This window comes from Nerophis ophidion, linkage group LG05 (genome assembly GCF_033978795.1).
Source record: "Nerophis ophidion isolate RoL-2023_Sa linkage group LG05, RoL_Noph_v1.0, whole genome shotgun sequence".
Taxonomy (NCBI): Eukaryota; Metazoa; Chordata; class Actinopteri; order Syngnathiformes; family Syngnathidae; genus Nerophis; species Nerophis ophidion.
The window spans coordinates 71487260-71503264 of record NC_084615.1 but is presented as its reverse complement, the minus strand read 5'-3'; the positions used below and the strand labels follow the sequence as shown (position 1 = coordinate 71503264).

General features: G+C 42.2%; 1 protein-coding gene across 1 annotated transcript in view; it reads left to right on the top strand.

Annotated features, from left to right (window-relative positions):
- The first annotated feature begins 11705 nt into the window (after positions 1 to 11705).
- The window catches only part of tspan17 (tetraspanin 17), a 46074-nt gene continuing 41774 nt past the window's right edge, over positions 11706 to 16005 (top strand). The window contains exon 1 of the mRNA XM_061901923.1: positions 11706 to 12221. Coding sequence (XP_061757907.1) covers positions 12135 to 12221 — 87 coding nt within the window. The 5' untranslated portion in view covers positions 11706 to 12134. The remainder of the gene's footprint in view (positions 12222 to 16005) is intronic.

The window sequence follows — 16005 nt, the reverse complement described above, 5'->3', positions numbered from 1 at the left end:
AGGAGATATGTATTGAAAACACATCAGCAAGAATGGGAGAGCAAAAAAAGGAAAATATTGTAATACTATGGTTTGTAGAAAGGTAAATAATAACTTTCACCCCCACCCCCAAATTTTTTTAATGTTAGGTTCTTTCCCCAATTCCTTCCATAATGTTTGGCATTTGTAAATGATTCATGAAGGACATCTGCATTATGGTGAGTTGATTTGCAGTCTCTTTTTTTCTGGCATGCATGTTTCAGATCCGGTAACAAGAAGGTGCTTGGCCAAAGCGTGCCCACGCATCTGACACCAAATCAGGGTTTTGTACAAGCTGCTTGTGTTTCAAGCCCTACGAAATCTGTTTTATATTTTTTTTAGATATCGTTTTCATTTTGCAGAATTTCATTTGTTACCATCTATAGTTGTATAGTGTGCAAACTTTGTACAAAGAGGGCTGCACACTGAAAAGAAAAAGAATGTGTGGGGGGCTGGGGATTTATACCATGGATCAATACAAGGTACGAGTGTATATTAAATGATATATATAAAAAAACATTGTTATCTTGGCTTTTGAGTTTTAGGTAACAAAACAAATACCATATTTTCCGTACCATAGGGCGCACCGGTTTTAAAGCGCACTGCCGATGAATGGCCTATTTTTTAAATCTTTTTTTCATATATTAGGCGCATAATAGGGCGCATTAAAGCAGTTACATATATATATATATATATATATATATATATATATATATATATATATATATATATATAGATATAGATATATAAATATATATCTATATATATATATATATATCTATATATATGTATATATAGATATATATATATATATCTTGATTGGATTATCCAGAGAATAGTGCTCGATACCATGGTAGAGCGCAATATGTAGGTGTGGGAAAAATCACAAGACTACTTCATCTCTACAGAACTCCTGATGATTGAGGGAACCCCTCATGAAACAGTTCTGTAGAGATGAAGTAGTCTTGTGATTTTTCCCACACCTACATATATATATATATATATATATATATATATATATATATATATATATGTATATATATATATATATATATAGATATATATATATATCTATATATATATATATATATATAACTGCTTTAAAGCAGTCCACAAAAAGGCAACATCCATTGTATTTCAAAACAAAAATCCAGTAATGTGACCAAAAAGAAAACACCAAAATAAAGCAAAAAGTATTCAATAATACAGTAGTTCTCAACCTTTTTTCAGTGATGTACCACCTGTGAACATTTTTTAAATTCAACTACCCCCTAATCAGAGCAAAGCATTTTTGGTTGAAAAAAAGAGATAAAGAAGTAAAATACAGCACTTTGTCATTAGTTTCTGATTTATTAAATTGTATAACAGTGCAAAATATTGTTCATTTGTAGTGGTCTTTCTTGAACTATTTGGAAAAAAATATATAAAAATAACTAAAAACTTAAAATATTGAAAAATAAACAAGTGATTCAATTATAAATAAATATTTCTACACATGGGCTTCACAGTGGTAGAGTGGTTAGTGTGTCTGCCTCACAATACGAAGGTCCTCAGTAGTCTGGGGTTCAATCCCGGGCTCAGGATCTTTCTGTGTGGAGTTTGCATGTTCTCTCTGTGATTTCTGGGTTTCCCTCCGGGTACTCCGGCTTCCTCCCACCTCTAAAAACATGCACCTAGAGATAGGTTGATTGGCAACACTAAATTGGCCCTAGTGTGTGAATGTGAGTGTGAATGTTGTCTGTCTATCTGTGTTGACCCTGTGATGAGGTGGTGACTTGTTCAGGGTGTACCCCTTCTTCCGCCTGATTGCAGCTGAGGTAGGCACCAGCGCCCCCGGGGTCCCCAAAGGGAATAGGCGGTAGAAAATGGATGGATGATGGCTGGATTTCCACACATTAAGTAATCATCAACTTAAAGGCCTACTGAAACCCACTACTACCGACCACGCAGTCTGATAGTTTATATATCAATGATGAAATATTAACATTGCAACACATGCCTTTTTAGTTTACTAAATTACAATTTTAAATTTCCCGCGGAGTTTCTTGTTGAAAACGTCGCGGAATGATGACGCGTGCGTGTGATGTCACGGACTGTAGTGGACATATAAGCGCAGCACCATTTGCGGCTAAAAGTCGTCTCTTTTCATCGCGCAATTCCCTTTCAGGGTCGCGGGGGGCGCTGGTGCCTATCTCGAAGGCGGAAGGCGGGGTACACCCTGGACAAGTCGCCACCTCATCACAGGGCCGACACAGAAAGACAGACAACATTCACACTCACATTCACACACTAGGGCCAATTTAGTGTTGCCAATCAACCTATCCCCAGGTGCATGTCTTTGGAGGTGGGAGGAAGCCGGAGTACCCGGAGGGAACCCACGCATTCACGGGGAGAACATGCAAACTCCACACAGAAAGATCCTCAGCCTGGATTTGAACCCAGGACTGCAGGACCTTCGTATTGTGAGGCAGACGCACTAACCCCTCTGCCACCGTGAATTGATTGATTGATTGATTGATACTTTTATTAGTATATTGCACAGTTCAGTACATATTCTGTACAATTGACCACTAAATGGTAACACCCGAATAAGTTTTTCAACTTGTTTAAGTCGGGGTCCACGTTAATCAATTCATGGTACAAATATATACTATCAACATAATACAGTCATCACACAAGTTAATCATCATAGTATGTACATTGAATTATTTACATTATTTACAATCCAGGGGGTGGGATGAGGAGCTTTGGTTGATATCAGTACTTCAGTCATCAACATTTGCATCAACAGAGAAATGTGGACATTGAAACAGTGTAGGTCTTATTTAGTAGGATATGTACAGCCAGCAGAGAACATAGTGAGTTCAGATAGCATAAGAACAAGTATATACATTAGAAGTACATTTGAGTTGTTTATAATCCGGGGAGATGGGATGTGAATGGAGGAGGGTATTAGTAAAGTGTTGATGTTGCCTGGAGGTGTTGTTTTAGAGCGCTTTTGAAGGAATATAGAGATGCACTTACTTTTATACCTGTTGGGAGTGCATTCCACATTGATGTGGCATAGAAAGAGAATGAGTTAAGACCTTTGTTAGATCGAAATCTGGGTTTAACGTGGTTTGTGGCGCTCCCCCTGGTGGTGTGGTTATGGCGGTCATTTACGTTAAGGAAGTAATTTGACATGTACTTCGGTATCAAGGAGGTGTAGCGGATTTTATAGACTAGGCTCAGTGCAAGTTGTTTTACTCTGTCCTCCACCCTGAGCCAGCCCACTTTGGAGAAGTGGGTTGGATTGAGGTGTGATCTGGGGTGGAGGTCTAAAAGTAACCGGATTAGCTTATTCTGGGATGTTTGGAGTCTAGATTTGAGGGTTTTGGAGGTGCTGGGGTACCAGGAGGTGCAAGCGTAATCGAAGAAAGGTTGAATGAGTGTACAAAAGACTGTCTCTGAAACGCTTGTTTTCTTTTTGTGTCATTGAGTTGCTTGAGTGTAGTTCACTTTTACGACACTGGAGGGGGCATTGAACACATCACTATATCAGCAAGCTCTGAAAGTTACGGTGAACTTCGATGTCATTTGTTTAATTGACAGTGTGCGTCAATACAAAGTGATTTACTTTATATACACTTTAATATAACCTGTTTTGTGCTTAAAACTACATTGCAACTCATTTGGTCAGTTTTATTGTTGTCTAATGGCTGTTTGGCATCAAGTTCACAAGCTAACTGCTAGCTAAATATCATACCCTGATTGGGGCCTGTTTGTAGCATTGGACATGTTTGTTAGGCCCAATTGACAATTTAGAATTATTGTTGTGATGCTATTTACATTCTAGTAATTATTACATTACTTAGGGCTGGGATGTTCAAATTCTGTGGATTTATGTAAAATGTGTATACACAGCTAAGTAATGTATATTTAACAGCCATGTTGCATGCTTGCGCCTATATTCAATTGTATTGTGGTCACTTTAGTTAATTTACAATAATTGTATTTGTTTGTTTAGGAAACCACACACATACACAAATGCAAACAAACAACTCAATATACAATTGAACCTGCAGATCTGGACTTGGACAATCTATTTTTTCTCCTGCACTCACCTGAATGAATAATTGCTGTCCTGACCCGACACCCTGAAGTGATTGCTAATCCATATTTAACCAGTCATAGTCGTCATTACAATTTTTGGTCCTTCGAGCCGGATACAAGCAACCACTTCAGTCAATATGTTCAGGCCACATGAGAGAAAGCCTAGAGATATGGATCGTCCACAAAGATCAAGACAGCCGCCATCATATCTTCAGGACTACGAGGTCAGTTGCCCTATGAGGTACCACGTCCCTGGTGATGAGCTGGCCAGACGAATGTCTTCTCCAGAAATTCACAGATCTTTCCAGAGCATGAGGGAGGAAAATGACCAATTGCGCAAAGATGTCAAACATCTTACAGACATGATCCACAGTCTTCCCACAGCCTCCTCACAGAATCAGTCGCGGTCCAGACGCCAAAGGGAAGAAATATCGACAACACCAGCACATACTTGTAAGCCGACGCCATCTAGTGGTCATCAAGGCCCACGTCAGCCAGTAAGTGCCCCACCGGTGAGCAGGGATGATTCCCCATCTCCACAAGGCAACCGACCTGACACAGTCGAGGATCTAAGGCAGTGCTTGCAGGAAGCAGGATTAGTCACAGAGCACATTGAGTCACAAGCCACATCTGGCAGTTCATCTCCTTACTCTCAATACAATTTTGGGGTGACCGACATTAAGGAGTGTCAACCACTGCTTTACTATGACAACAAAGACTGTCCACCACACAGTAAAGCCCACCACCAGTCCAAAGATATCCAACAAACACAATATAAATCTGTGCCAAGTCAAATATTGTCTGATGTCAAGTACCACCCGATTTATGAGGAAGACTACGTGCGCTATAATGATCGCTCCTATCAACGTGATGTCCAATACCATCACCCTTATAGCACACATCCACCCCATCTAAGTTATCCATCAAGCAGTAATGAATACAGTCATCCTGCTAAGCCCTATAGACCAAGTAGTCCAAGAGCTCATTACGAAAGCCGCTACTTTGGCCGCGAAAGAGGTTACTCTCCTGATTATAGAGGCCCCTATAATGACAATAACTCCCCTGACCATGTATATGACAGTAAAAAAGGGGAACACAGATACTCACCTGACCTGCCATATCATTTACCAAACCGTCAGACTCCATTAAGCAGAACGCCCGGTCTAGATGCCTACCGGGGACCTAAACCCACAATCCCAGACTTTAAGTCAGAGGACCCTCGTGAGTTTGCAAGACTTAAACTAGCCCTTGACAATTTACTACCATACAATGCCCCAGAGCACTTTAAATTTCAAATTCTCACAGACCATCTCAAATGTGAAGAAGCATTACTTCTTGCTGACTCATACAGTAACAGTCCATTCCCATTTACAGACACTATGAGGGCACTTACAGAGATGTATGGTCAACCACAGCAGTTGGCACTAAAGAAGATTTCTGAACTGATGGACGGGCCCAATATCAGGACTGGTGACATTAAAGCCTTTAAATCATTTGCACTTCAAGTTCGTGCATTGGTCGGGATGCTACATCAACTAGGAGGCCAAGGTTGGACAGAACTACGGTGTGGGTCACATGTTTCGCGCCTCTTAGCTAAGTTGCCACAGGACCTAAGAGCTAACTTCCATAGATTTGTGAACCCCATCAATACTCCCATTCCAACACTGCTTGATTTGGCTGACTGGCTCGAATATGAAGTGCGAGTTCAAATTAGTGGCGACCAACACAGTAGCACCTCATCGAGAGAGAGACAAGCTCTGCCCAAGAGTCGACGTCCTGACTACAAGTTACAGAGATCCACTACTATCCTCCATGGTAGTGAGTCTATGGAGTCAAGAGAGACATCAGATAAATCTCCAGTTAATTCAGTGAGAGAGGTAATTCAAGATAAGCCGAAAAAATACTGTCCCTTCTGCAATACTGTACAGCATTATCTGAACCAATGCAACAATTTTAAACTCTTGTCAGTGGAACAGAAAACACAGTGGATCAAGGAAAATCATCGATGCTGGAGATGCGGACGTGAACACCAAGCAGCTAAATGTAACCTCAAGGCCAAGTGCAAGCAGTGCGAAAGGAAGCACCTGGATGTCCTGCACCAGGTCAATACCAGCCAAAATGCCACAGCAACTGGTAAACTCCAAACACCTGAATCAAGCACTTGTTTAGTGAGTTCTGTGCCAGAGATTATGTACATTGATCGGCCAGCCAGTAGCCATCAAGTGTTACTCAAGTTGAGTAGAGTCATCCTCCAGAGCGGCAACAAGGTACTTGAGACCTACGCAATATTGGATGACGGGTCAGAGCGCACAATACTCCTAAATGATGCTGCTGTTTACTTGGGCCTTCATGGGAAGACTGAAGACCTCGCCCTCCGTACAGTCCGGCAAGAAGTCTGCACCATCCACGGAGCAAATGTATCCTTCTCAGTATCTCCTGCATCACAACCAGGCAAGAGTTACAAGATTAATAAAGCTTTTACTGCCAGAGAACTGAATCTAGCCAGCCACACATATCCAGTCAGAGCTTTGCAGGAGAAGTATCGCCACCTGAAAGACATTCCACTACAGACCATCAACAATGCCCAGCCGCTACTGCTGATTGGGTCGGATAATCCCCATCTGGTCACTCCAGTGGAACCAGTACGTCTTGGCCCTCCAGGCGGACCTGCAGCGGTTCACACCAGGCTAGGATGGACACTACAAGGCCCTACAAGCCTCTTGAACCACCAACTGTCCACACAGCAATGCCTTTTTACCATATGCACTCCTCCAGAATCAGAGTTGCTTAATCATGTGGAGAGGCTGTGGCAGTTAGATATCTTACCATACAGGAGTGAGCGTTTGATCACCAGGTCAAAGCAAGATGACCAGGCAGTCCGAATTCTTGAACAGAAGACCACCAGGATAATGGTTGATGGTGTAAATAAGTATGCTACTCCATTACTATGGAAACAAAATATTCCATTGATTCATTCAACCAAAGAAGCAGTGCTGCCTCAGTTGCGTGCGACAGAGAGACGACTTGTGAAAGACCATGAAAAGGCTGTCATCTACTCTAGAGAAATCCACAAACTCATTGACGCAGGCTACGTCACAGCCATTTCTCCAATCAAGGCAGAAGAAAGCGACTATTCGTGGTTCATCCCCCATCACATGGTGCAGCACAACGGTAAAAACCGAATAGTCTTTAACTGCTCCTTCACATTCAATGGACAGAACCTTAATGACCACCTCCTTCCGGGACCCACGCTTGGAGCTAGCCTATTGGGAGTGCTATTGAGGTTCCGGGAACATCCAGTGGCCATCAGCAGTGATGTGAAAGGAATGTTTCACCAAGTTCACCTGCTTGAAGAGGACAAACCATTCTTTCGCTTTCTGTGGCGGGATGTTAAAGTCGACCAAGAACCTACCATATATGAGTGGCAAGTACTCCCTTTTGGCACAACATGCAGTCCATGTTGCGCCACCTTTGCACTCCAGACTCATGTCCAAAGACACACAGAACCTGATGAGAATGCTCGCCTGTCAGTAGAGCGCTGTTTCTACGTTGATAATTGTCTACAGAGTCTCCAGTCAGAATATCAGGCGAAGCAGCTTGTAAATCGATTGCACACATTATTGAAGCAAGGTGGATTTGAACTCCGAGAATGGGCCAGCAACGTTCCTGCAGTCATCGAACACCTGCCAAAGGAATCTCGGTCAGAAAACAGTACACTGTGGTTCACACAACAGACAGCTGACCCTCAAGAGCGGACTCTTGGACTCTTGTGGCAGTGCAAAGCAGACACACTCCGCTACAAGCAGCATCAAAGTGAGTGCTCTGAATTGACAATGCGTAACATTTATCGTCTTCTTGCCCAACAGTATGATCCTTTGGGATACATCATTCCATACACCACAAGAGCCAAGATCATCGTGCAACGCCTTTGGGACAAGAAGAGAGGATGGGATGATCCCAATCTCCCTGAAGATTTGCTGCAGGCTTGGAGATCATGGGAAGAAGAGCTTCCTCAGTTGTTAAAGGTAACATTACCCAGGTGCTACACCGACCGCAACATAGACTGTAGTAATAGCAGCCGGACCATCCACGTCTTCTGTGACGCATCGGAACGTGTGTATGGATCTGTGGCGTACCTGTTGACCGACAGTGGTGATGGACAGGTTCAAATGGCATTTTTAGCAGCCAGATCCAGAGTGGCACCAAAAAAGCAACTTTCCATACCCAGACTCGAACTGTGTGGAGCTTTAACAGGGGCACAGTTAGGTTCAGTACTAATTAAAGAGCTCACGATCAAGATCCAAGCGGTGGTATACTGGACTGATTCTACCACAGTCCTCAACTGGCTGCAGTCTGACTCCTGCAGATATAAAGTGTTTGTAGGTACAAGAGTTGCAGAGATACAAGAACTCACCGACATTAGAGCCTGGCACTACATTGACTCAGCCTCTAACCCAGCAGATGATATCACAAGGGGGAAAACACTGACTCAGCTCATAGGAGTGAGCCGATGGAGTCATGGACCTTCCTTTCTCCTACAGTCATCTGACAAGTGGCCTAAAGCACCAGCTGGTTCAGGCCCCAAAGAAGATGATGAACTGAGGAGGACTGTGTTTTGTGGTTTTACAGCCAGCTCAACTGATTCAAATATACCTGACATCCTGCAGTTTAAAACATTTCAAGATCTTTTGGAGGCAACCACACAGAAGTTACACGGGGCGGCCGACAACACACAACTCACCGCTGGTGACTACCATGAAGCAGAATTGACCCTCCTGAGGCATGCACAAATGGAGACCTTTCCTGAAGAAGTATCACTGCTCAAATCTGCTAAGCCGCTCTCATCTAACAGTAGATTGCTAACCTTAGCTCCTGAATATGATGAGTCATCAGGCTTGATCCGTGTTGGAGGTAGGCTTAGAAGATGTGACAGCCTCAGCCAGGAAGTGCTGCATCCCATTCTTCTGTCATCCTCGCACCCAGTATCCAAGCTTCTAATTCAGCAATATGACACCCAGCTGCATCATCCTGGAGCAGAGCGTGTTTTTGCAGAGCTGCGCAGAAAATACTGGATACTGAGGGGCAGAGAAGCCGTTAGGAAGTACCAGCACAACTGTGTGGACTGCAAAAGGTGGAGAAGCAGACCACAAGTACCAAGAATGGCTGATATACCACCTTCTAGTTTGAGGCTTTTCCGACCTGCATTCTACTCGACCGGTGTCGACTGTTTCGGACCTATGCATGTTAAAGTAGGACGACATACAGAGAAAAGGTGGGGCATCCTGTACAAGTGTCTCACTACTCGTGCTATCCACCTCGATCTTCTACCCAACATGGATACCGATTCTTTCTTGATGTCACTCAGACGTTTTATTGCTCGCAGAGGGAAGCCCTACGAACTTCTCTCAGACCAGGGCACCAATTTCAAAGGAGGAAGTAAGGAACTGCATGAAACCTTCTGTGCCTTAGAACCTGCAGTTAAAGACCAACTTGCAGCTGAACAGATTTTTTTCCGTTTCAATCCACCTAATGCTCCACATTTTGGTGGTTCTTGGGAACGAGAAGTGAGATCTGTAAAGAACGCCCTCCGTACCACTTTGGGAGCTCAGACTGTGCCAGAGGAAGTGTTAATGACAGTCCTTATTGAAGTAGAGGGAATCCTCAACTCAAGGCCATTAGGTTATGTCTCCTCCGACCTCGCTGACCCGGATCCTGTCACGCCCAACTGCTTGTTGATGGGGCGGCCAGACTCTTCACTCCCTCAAGTGGTCTACCCTGAGTCAGAACTGCTGACCAGAAAAAGATGGCGTCATTCGCAAGTTTTAGCTGATCACTTCTGGAAGCATTACATCAAACACTTCCTCCCCACCTTACAAGCCAGACAGAAATGGCTAACTGAAAAGGATGACATTACTGTTGGGACAGTAGTTCTTATCATTGATCAGCAAACGCCGAGGGCTCTTTGGCAAATAGGGACTGTGAAGAATGTTATTCCTGGAGCAGATGGCCGAGTGAGGACAGCTGTGATTCAGGTTAAGGACCGAACCTACACTCGCCCAGTTGTTCGTCTCATCAAGCTGCCAGCTTTACCTTAGGACAATATAAGCACCTAGTGGACAAATTGGTACACCAATTTGGGGGCGGCTGTACAAAAGACTGTCTCTGAAACGCTTGTTTTCTTTTTGTGTCATTGAGTTGCTTGAGTGTAGTTCACTTTTACGACACTGGAGGGGGCATTGAACACATCACTATATCAGCAAGCTCTGAAAGTTACGGTGAACTTCGATGTCATTTGTTTAATTGACAGTGTGCGTCAATACAAAGTGATTTACTTTATATACACTTTAATATAACCTGTTTTGTGCTTAAAACTACATTGCAACTCATTTGGTCAGTTTTATTGTTGTCTAATGGCTGTTTGGCATCAAGTTCACAAGCTAACTGCTAGCTAAATATCATACCCTGATTGGGGCCTGTTTGTAGCATTGGACATGTTTGTTAGGCCCAATTGACAATTTAGAATTATTGTTGTGATGCTATTTACATTCTAGTAATTATTACATTACTTAGGGCTGGGATGTTCAAATTCTGTGGATTTATGTAAAATGTGTATACACAGCTAAGTAATGTATATTTAACAGCCATGTTGCATGCTTGCGCCTATATTCAATTGTATTGTGGTCACTTTAGTTAATTTACAATAATTGTATTTGTTTGTTTAGGAAACCACACACATACACAAATGCAAACAAACAACTCAATATACAATTGAACCTGCAGATCTGGACTTGGACAATCTATTTTTTCTCCTGCACTCACCTGAATGAATAATTGCTGTCCTGACCCGACACCCTGAAGTGATTGCTAATCCATATTTAACCAGTCATAGTCGTCATTACAATGAGAGTTCCCGCTAGAATCTTCAAGGTGCTTTTGTTGACCGGAGATTGATTGATTGATTGATTGATACTTTTATTAGTAGATTGCACAGTACAGTACATATTCCGTACAATTGACCACTAAATGGTAACACCCGAATAAGTTTTTCAACTTGTTTAAGTCGGGGTCCACATTAATCAATTCATGGAGAGGAGATTCTGTACAGGAATCTCGTTCTTTGGTTGACCTTTTTGATCACCTTGGTTGCCATTTTATCACAGGAAAGATTAGCCTCTAGAATGGAACCTAGGTAGGTGATCTCATCCTTCCGGGTGATAACAATGTCACCCGGAAGGATGAGATCGCCTACCCTGAAGCCCTGCTTGTTAAATATTCAATGCAAAATTTTTTGGGGGTCCCTATTAAAAGGTTCCTTTGTTCAACATTGGCCCACGGCTTTGTTCAATTTAAAATTTTGGCCCACTCTCTATTTGAGTTTGACACCCCTGCCTTAAAAGCTAGTGACGCACCTGGGTACGCGTACCCCCATTTGAGAACCACTGCAATAATATATTAAGTAAATTTAAGGAAAAAACAAAAAAAGTTACAAAAATATGGCTTTTGGTGAATTCAACACATGAACAAAAAAAAAATGTAGAACTGTTTTGTTGACTTATGCAAGCAAGCGCTCCACACTGGTCACGTGACCGGATCAGTTCAACGCAACTCTTCAATGGGCGTGTTGTCGCTTTACAATATGCATGCACTAAGTTGCTCGAATATATGTGCTTGTTACTCAACCACATTTTATACATTACACAAGTTAAGCAGCGTCGATTGGTGATGCGTGCGTAGTTCGAGCCAAAAATCCCCCATAACGAAGGTTGGAAGAAACACGAATGAGGACCAGGACGGTGTAATTGTTTGTAGCTAATAATGCTAATAGTGGAAGTTTAGCGCTAGTTAGCCAGCGAGCTAACGATCGGAACCAGGAAGGCGAATTATGTCGGCCGCTCATGGCTGCGTGCGGGCAGTAAGCGTATGTTTGTTGCCCCTTAACTATTGTTTCATGTTTCCAACAACCGGGACGTCGTAAGGACCGGAATAGTTACTTAGCGTGCTAGTTAGCCACTCTCTTTGGAAGAATGAGAAGAAAACAGCAGCGTTTTAAAGGAGCAGAAGTCAGCTGCTGCGTCAAATACTTCCTTTTCGGATTCAATATTATATTCTGGGTAAGTAAACTGAAGCGTTTAATTGTTTATCTGTGTATGTCAATATGTTTGGCGTATGTTAAATTGTTTACTTTTTAAAAAAAGCTGACAAAGCCAGGTTAGTATGACGTCAGCGACATTGTTGTGGACGTCTATCCATTTATTTACCGCACAATGCTGCTGAATGCTCCTCTAAAGCAGTGGTTCTCAACCTTTTTTTAGTGATGTACCCCCTGTGAACATTTTTTGAATTCAAGTACCCCCTAATCAGAGCAAAGCCTTTTTGGTTTGAAAAAAAGAGATAAAAAAGTAAAATACAGCACTATGTCATCATTTTCTGTTTTATTAAATTGTATAACAGTGCAAAATATTGCTCGTTTGTGGTGGTCTTTCTTGAACTATTTGGTAAAAAATATATTAAAAAAAAACAACTAAAAACTTGTTGAAAAAAGTGATTCACTTATAAAAAAAAGATTTCTACACATAGAAGTAATCATCAACTTAAAGTGCCCTCTTTGGGGATTGTAATAGAGATCCATCTGGATTCACAAACTCAATTCTAAACATTTCTTCACAAAATAAGAAATCTTATAACATCCATCCATCCATTTTCTACCGCGTATTCCCTTTTGGGGTCACGGGGGGCGCTGGCGCCTATTTCAGCTACAATCAGGCGGAAGGCGGGGTACACCCTGGACAAGTCGCCACCTCATCGCAGGGCCAACACAGTTCATCAATATTTAAAAAAATACATGATAAATGGGTTGTACTTGTATAGCGCTTTTCTACCTTCAAGGTACTCAAAGCGCTTTGACACTACTTCCACATTTACCCATTCACACACTGATGGAGGGAGCTGCCATGCAAGGCGCTAACCAGCACCCATCAGGAGCAAGGGTGAAGTGTCTTGCTCAGGACACAAAAAAATCTAGTTGTCAACACGGAATTTTTTTTTGCATTTCTTTTCACAGTTTATGAACTTACATTCATATTTTGTTGAAGTATTATTCAATAAATATATTTATAAAGGATTTTTGAATTGTTGCTATTTTAAGAATATTTAAAAAAAAAATCTCACGTACCCCTTGGCATACCTTCAAGTACCCCCAGGGGTACACGTACTCCCAGGGGTACACGTACCCCCATTTGAGAACCACTGCTCTAAAGTAGTGTAATTGAGTAGGAAGTTGTTCACGTCTGTTTGATTTGTGTTGTTGCGAGTTGTCTTTTAGCAAAATAGTGTATCAGTGTGGTTAGGGAGTGTTTATGTTTAGTTAAGTTAAAGTACCAATGATTGTCACACACACCCTAGGTATGGTGAAATTTGTCCTCTGCATTTGACCCATCCCCTTGATCACTCCCTGGAAAGTGAGGGGAGCAGTGGGCAGCAGCGGTGCCGCGCCCTGTTGTCATTTATGGTGATTCAACCCCCAATTCCAACCCTTGATGCTGAGTGCCAAGCAGGGAAGCAATTCAAGATTCAACATTCAAGATTGTTTATTGTCATATGCACAGTTAAACAGACAGTTTGCCTTACAATGAAAATCTTACTTTGCTAGTCCATACTTCAACAAGTCACACGATACTTAACTAAAAATAAAAAATAAAACTGTATATACAAGGCAACTAAAACATAAAAATAAAACTGTATATACAAGGCACAGTAAGTACATAACATTATTGCACATTCTGATTGACAGTCAACAGTATAAATATGGAAGTAACCTTGGGTCACAGCAGTAGTTAAAGTGTCTTTAGTGATCAAAGGTGAAAAGTGTCTATAGTGATGGTTCACAGTTCGGGGGTGGTCAGGGTACCTGTCTTTTGTTCAAAAAGACAAAGTATAAACAGGTCCCATTTTTTTTATAGTCTTTGGTATGACTCGGTCGGGGTTTGAACTCCCAACCTACTAATCTCAGGGCGGACACTCTAACCACTAGGCCACTGAGCAGGTTTCACAGAGTGTTTCCAGCCTGAAATGCGGGTGTCTGGGACAGACGGGAAAGTAGATTTTTACAACAAAGTTCTAAAGCTTAGTGATGTATCAGATTGTATGTGTGTTTTTTCTTACCCTTTGCGTTCATATTTTGCTGTGTTTGTTGCATTTTTGTTGTGTCACGCTTGATTATTAAATATGTCGATCGAGAAGGTGTGTGTGATGTTCATATGTTGTCAATATTCAGTGTTTTGTCATTTATAGTTAATACTGTAAATCCCACATTCTTTATTTTCATGTACATTCTGGGAGTCTCATTCAGTAAAAGTAATGTAAGATTCCATTCCATTTCTTAAAAGTTTTCTGTCATAAAGTTTTTTAGCATTTATCCATCCATCTATTTTCTACCGCTTAATCAAACATTATTGTGAGGTTTTGTATTGGTGTTCCTAGAAATAGATATACCGGCCCCCAAACACATTTTTATCTCTAAATTTAACACCAGAGTCAAAATAATTGCCAAGGCATGGTGTAGTAGAAGTATGTGGCCACGTTAACGACATTGTTGTAGACATCCATCCATCCATTTTTTTCACCGCACAATGCTGCTAAATCCTCCTCTGCACACACTGAAATGCTCCTTAAAGTAGTCTAATTAAGTTGGAAGTTATTCATGCCTGTTTGATTTGTGAGTTGTCTTTTAGCAAAATAGTGTGTTTGTGGGTGGGGAGTGTTTCCAGCCTGAAATGCGGGTGTCTAGGACAGACGGGAAAGGAGATTTTTACATGTTCTAAAGCTTAGTGATGTATCAGATTGTAGGTTGTTTTTTTTCTTACCCTTTGCGTTCATATTTTGCTGTGTTTGTTGCATTTTTGTTGTTATGCTTCATTGTGAAATATGTCGATCGAGAGGGTGTGTGTGACGCTCATCCATCCATCCATCCATCTTCTTCCGCTTATCTGAGGTCGGGTCGCGGGGGCAGCAGCCTAAGCAGGGAAGCCCAGACTTCCCTCTCCCCAGCCACTTCGTCTAGCTCTTCCCGGGGGATCCCAAGGCGTCCCAGGCCAGCCGGGAGCTATAGTCTTCCCAACGTGTCCTGGGTCTTCCCCGTGGCCTCCTACCGGTTGGACGTGCCCTAAAAATCTCCCTCTGGAGGCGTTCGGGTGCCATCCTGACCAGATGCCCGAACCACCTCATCTGGCTCCTCTAGATGTGGAGGAGCAGCGGCTTTACTTTGAGCTCCTCCCGGATGACAGAGCTTCTCACCCTATCCCTAAGGGAGAGCCCCGCCACACAGCAGAGGAAACTCATTTCGGCCGCTTGTACCGGTGATCTTATCCTTTCGTGACCATAAGTGAGGATGGGAACGTAGATTGACCGGTAAATTGAGAGCTTTGCCTTCCAGCTCTGCTCCTTCTTCACCACAACGGATCGGTACAACATCCGCATTACTGAAAACGCCGCACCGATCCGACTGTCGATCTCACGATCCACTCTTCCCCCACTCGTGTGACGTTCATATGTTGTCAATATTCAGTGTTTTATCGTTCGTAGTTAATATTGTAAATCTCACATTCGTTTTTTTCATTTACATTCTGTGTGTCTCATTCAGTAAAAAAGATATAAGATTCTATTCCGATTTTTTTAAGGTGGTCTGACATGATTTTTTTAGCATTCATCTATCCATCCATTTTCTACCTCTTAATTAGATATTATTGTCAGGTTTTGTATTGGTGTTCCTAAAAATAGATATACCGGGCCCAGACACATTATTTTCTCTAAATTTGGCACCAGAGTCAAAATAATTGCCCAGGCGTGGTGTAGTAGAATTATGTGGCCACGTTAGCGACATTGTTGTAGACATCCATC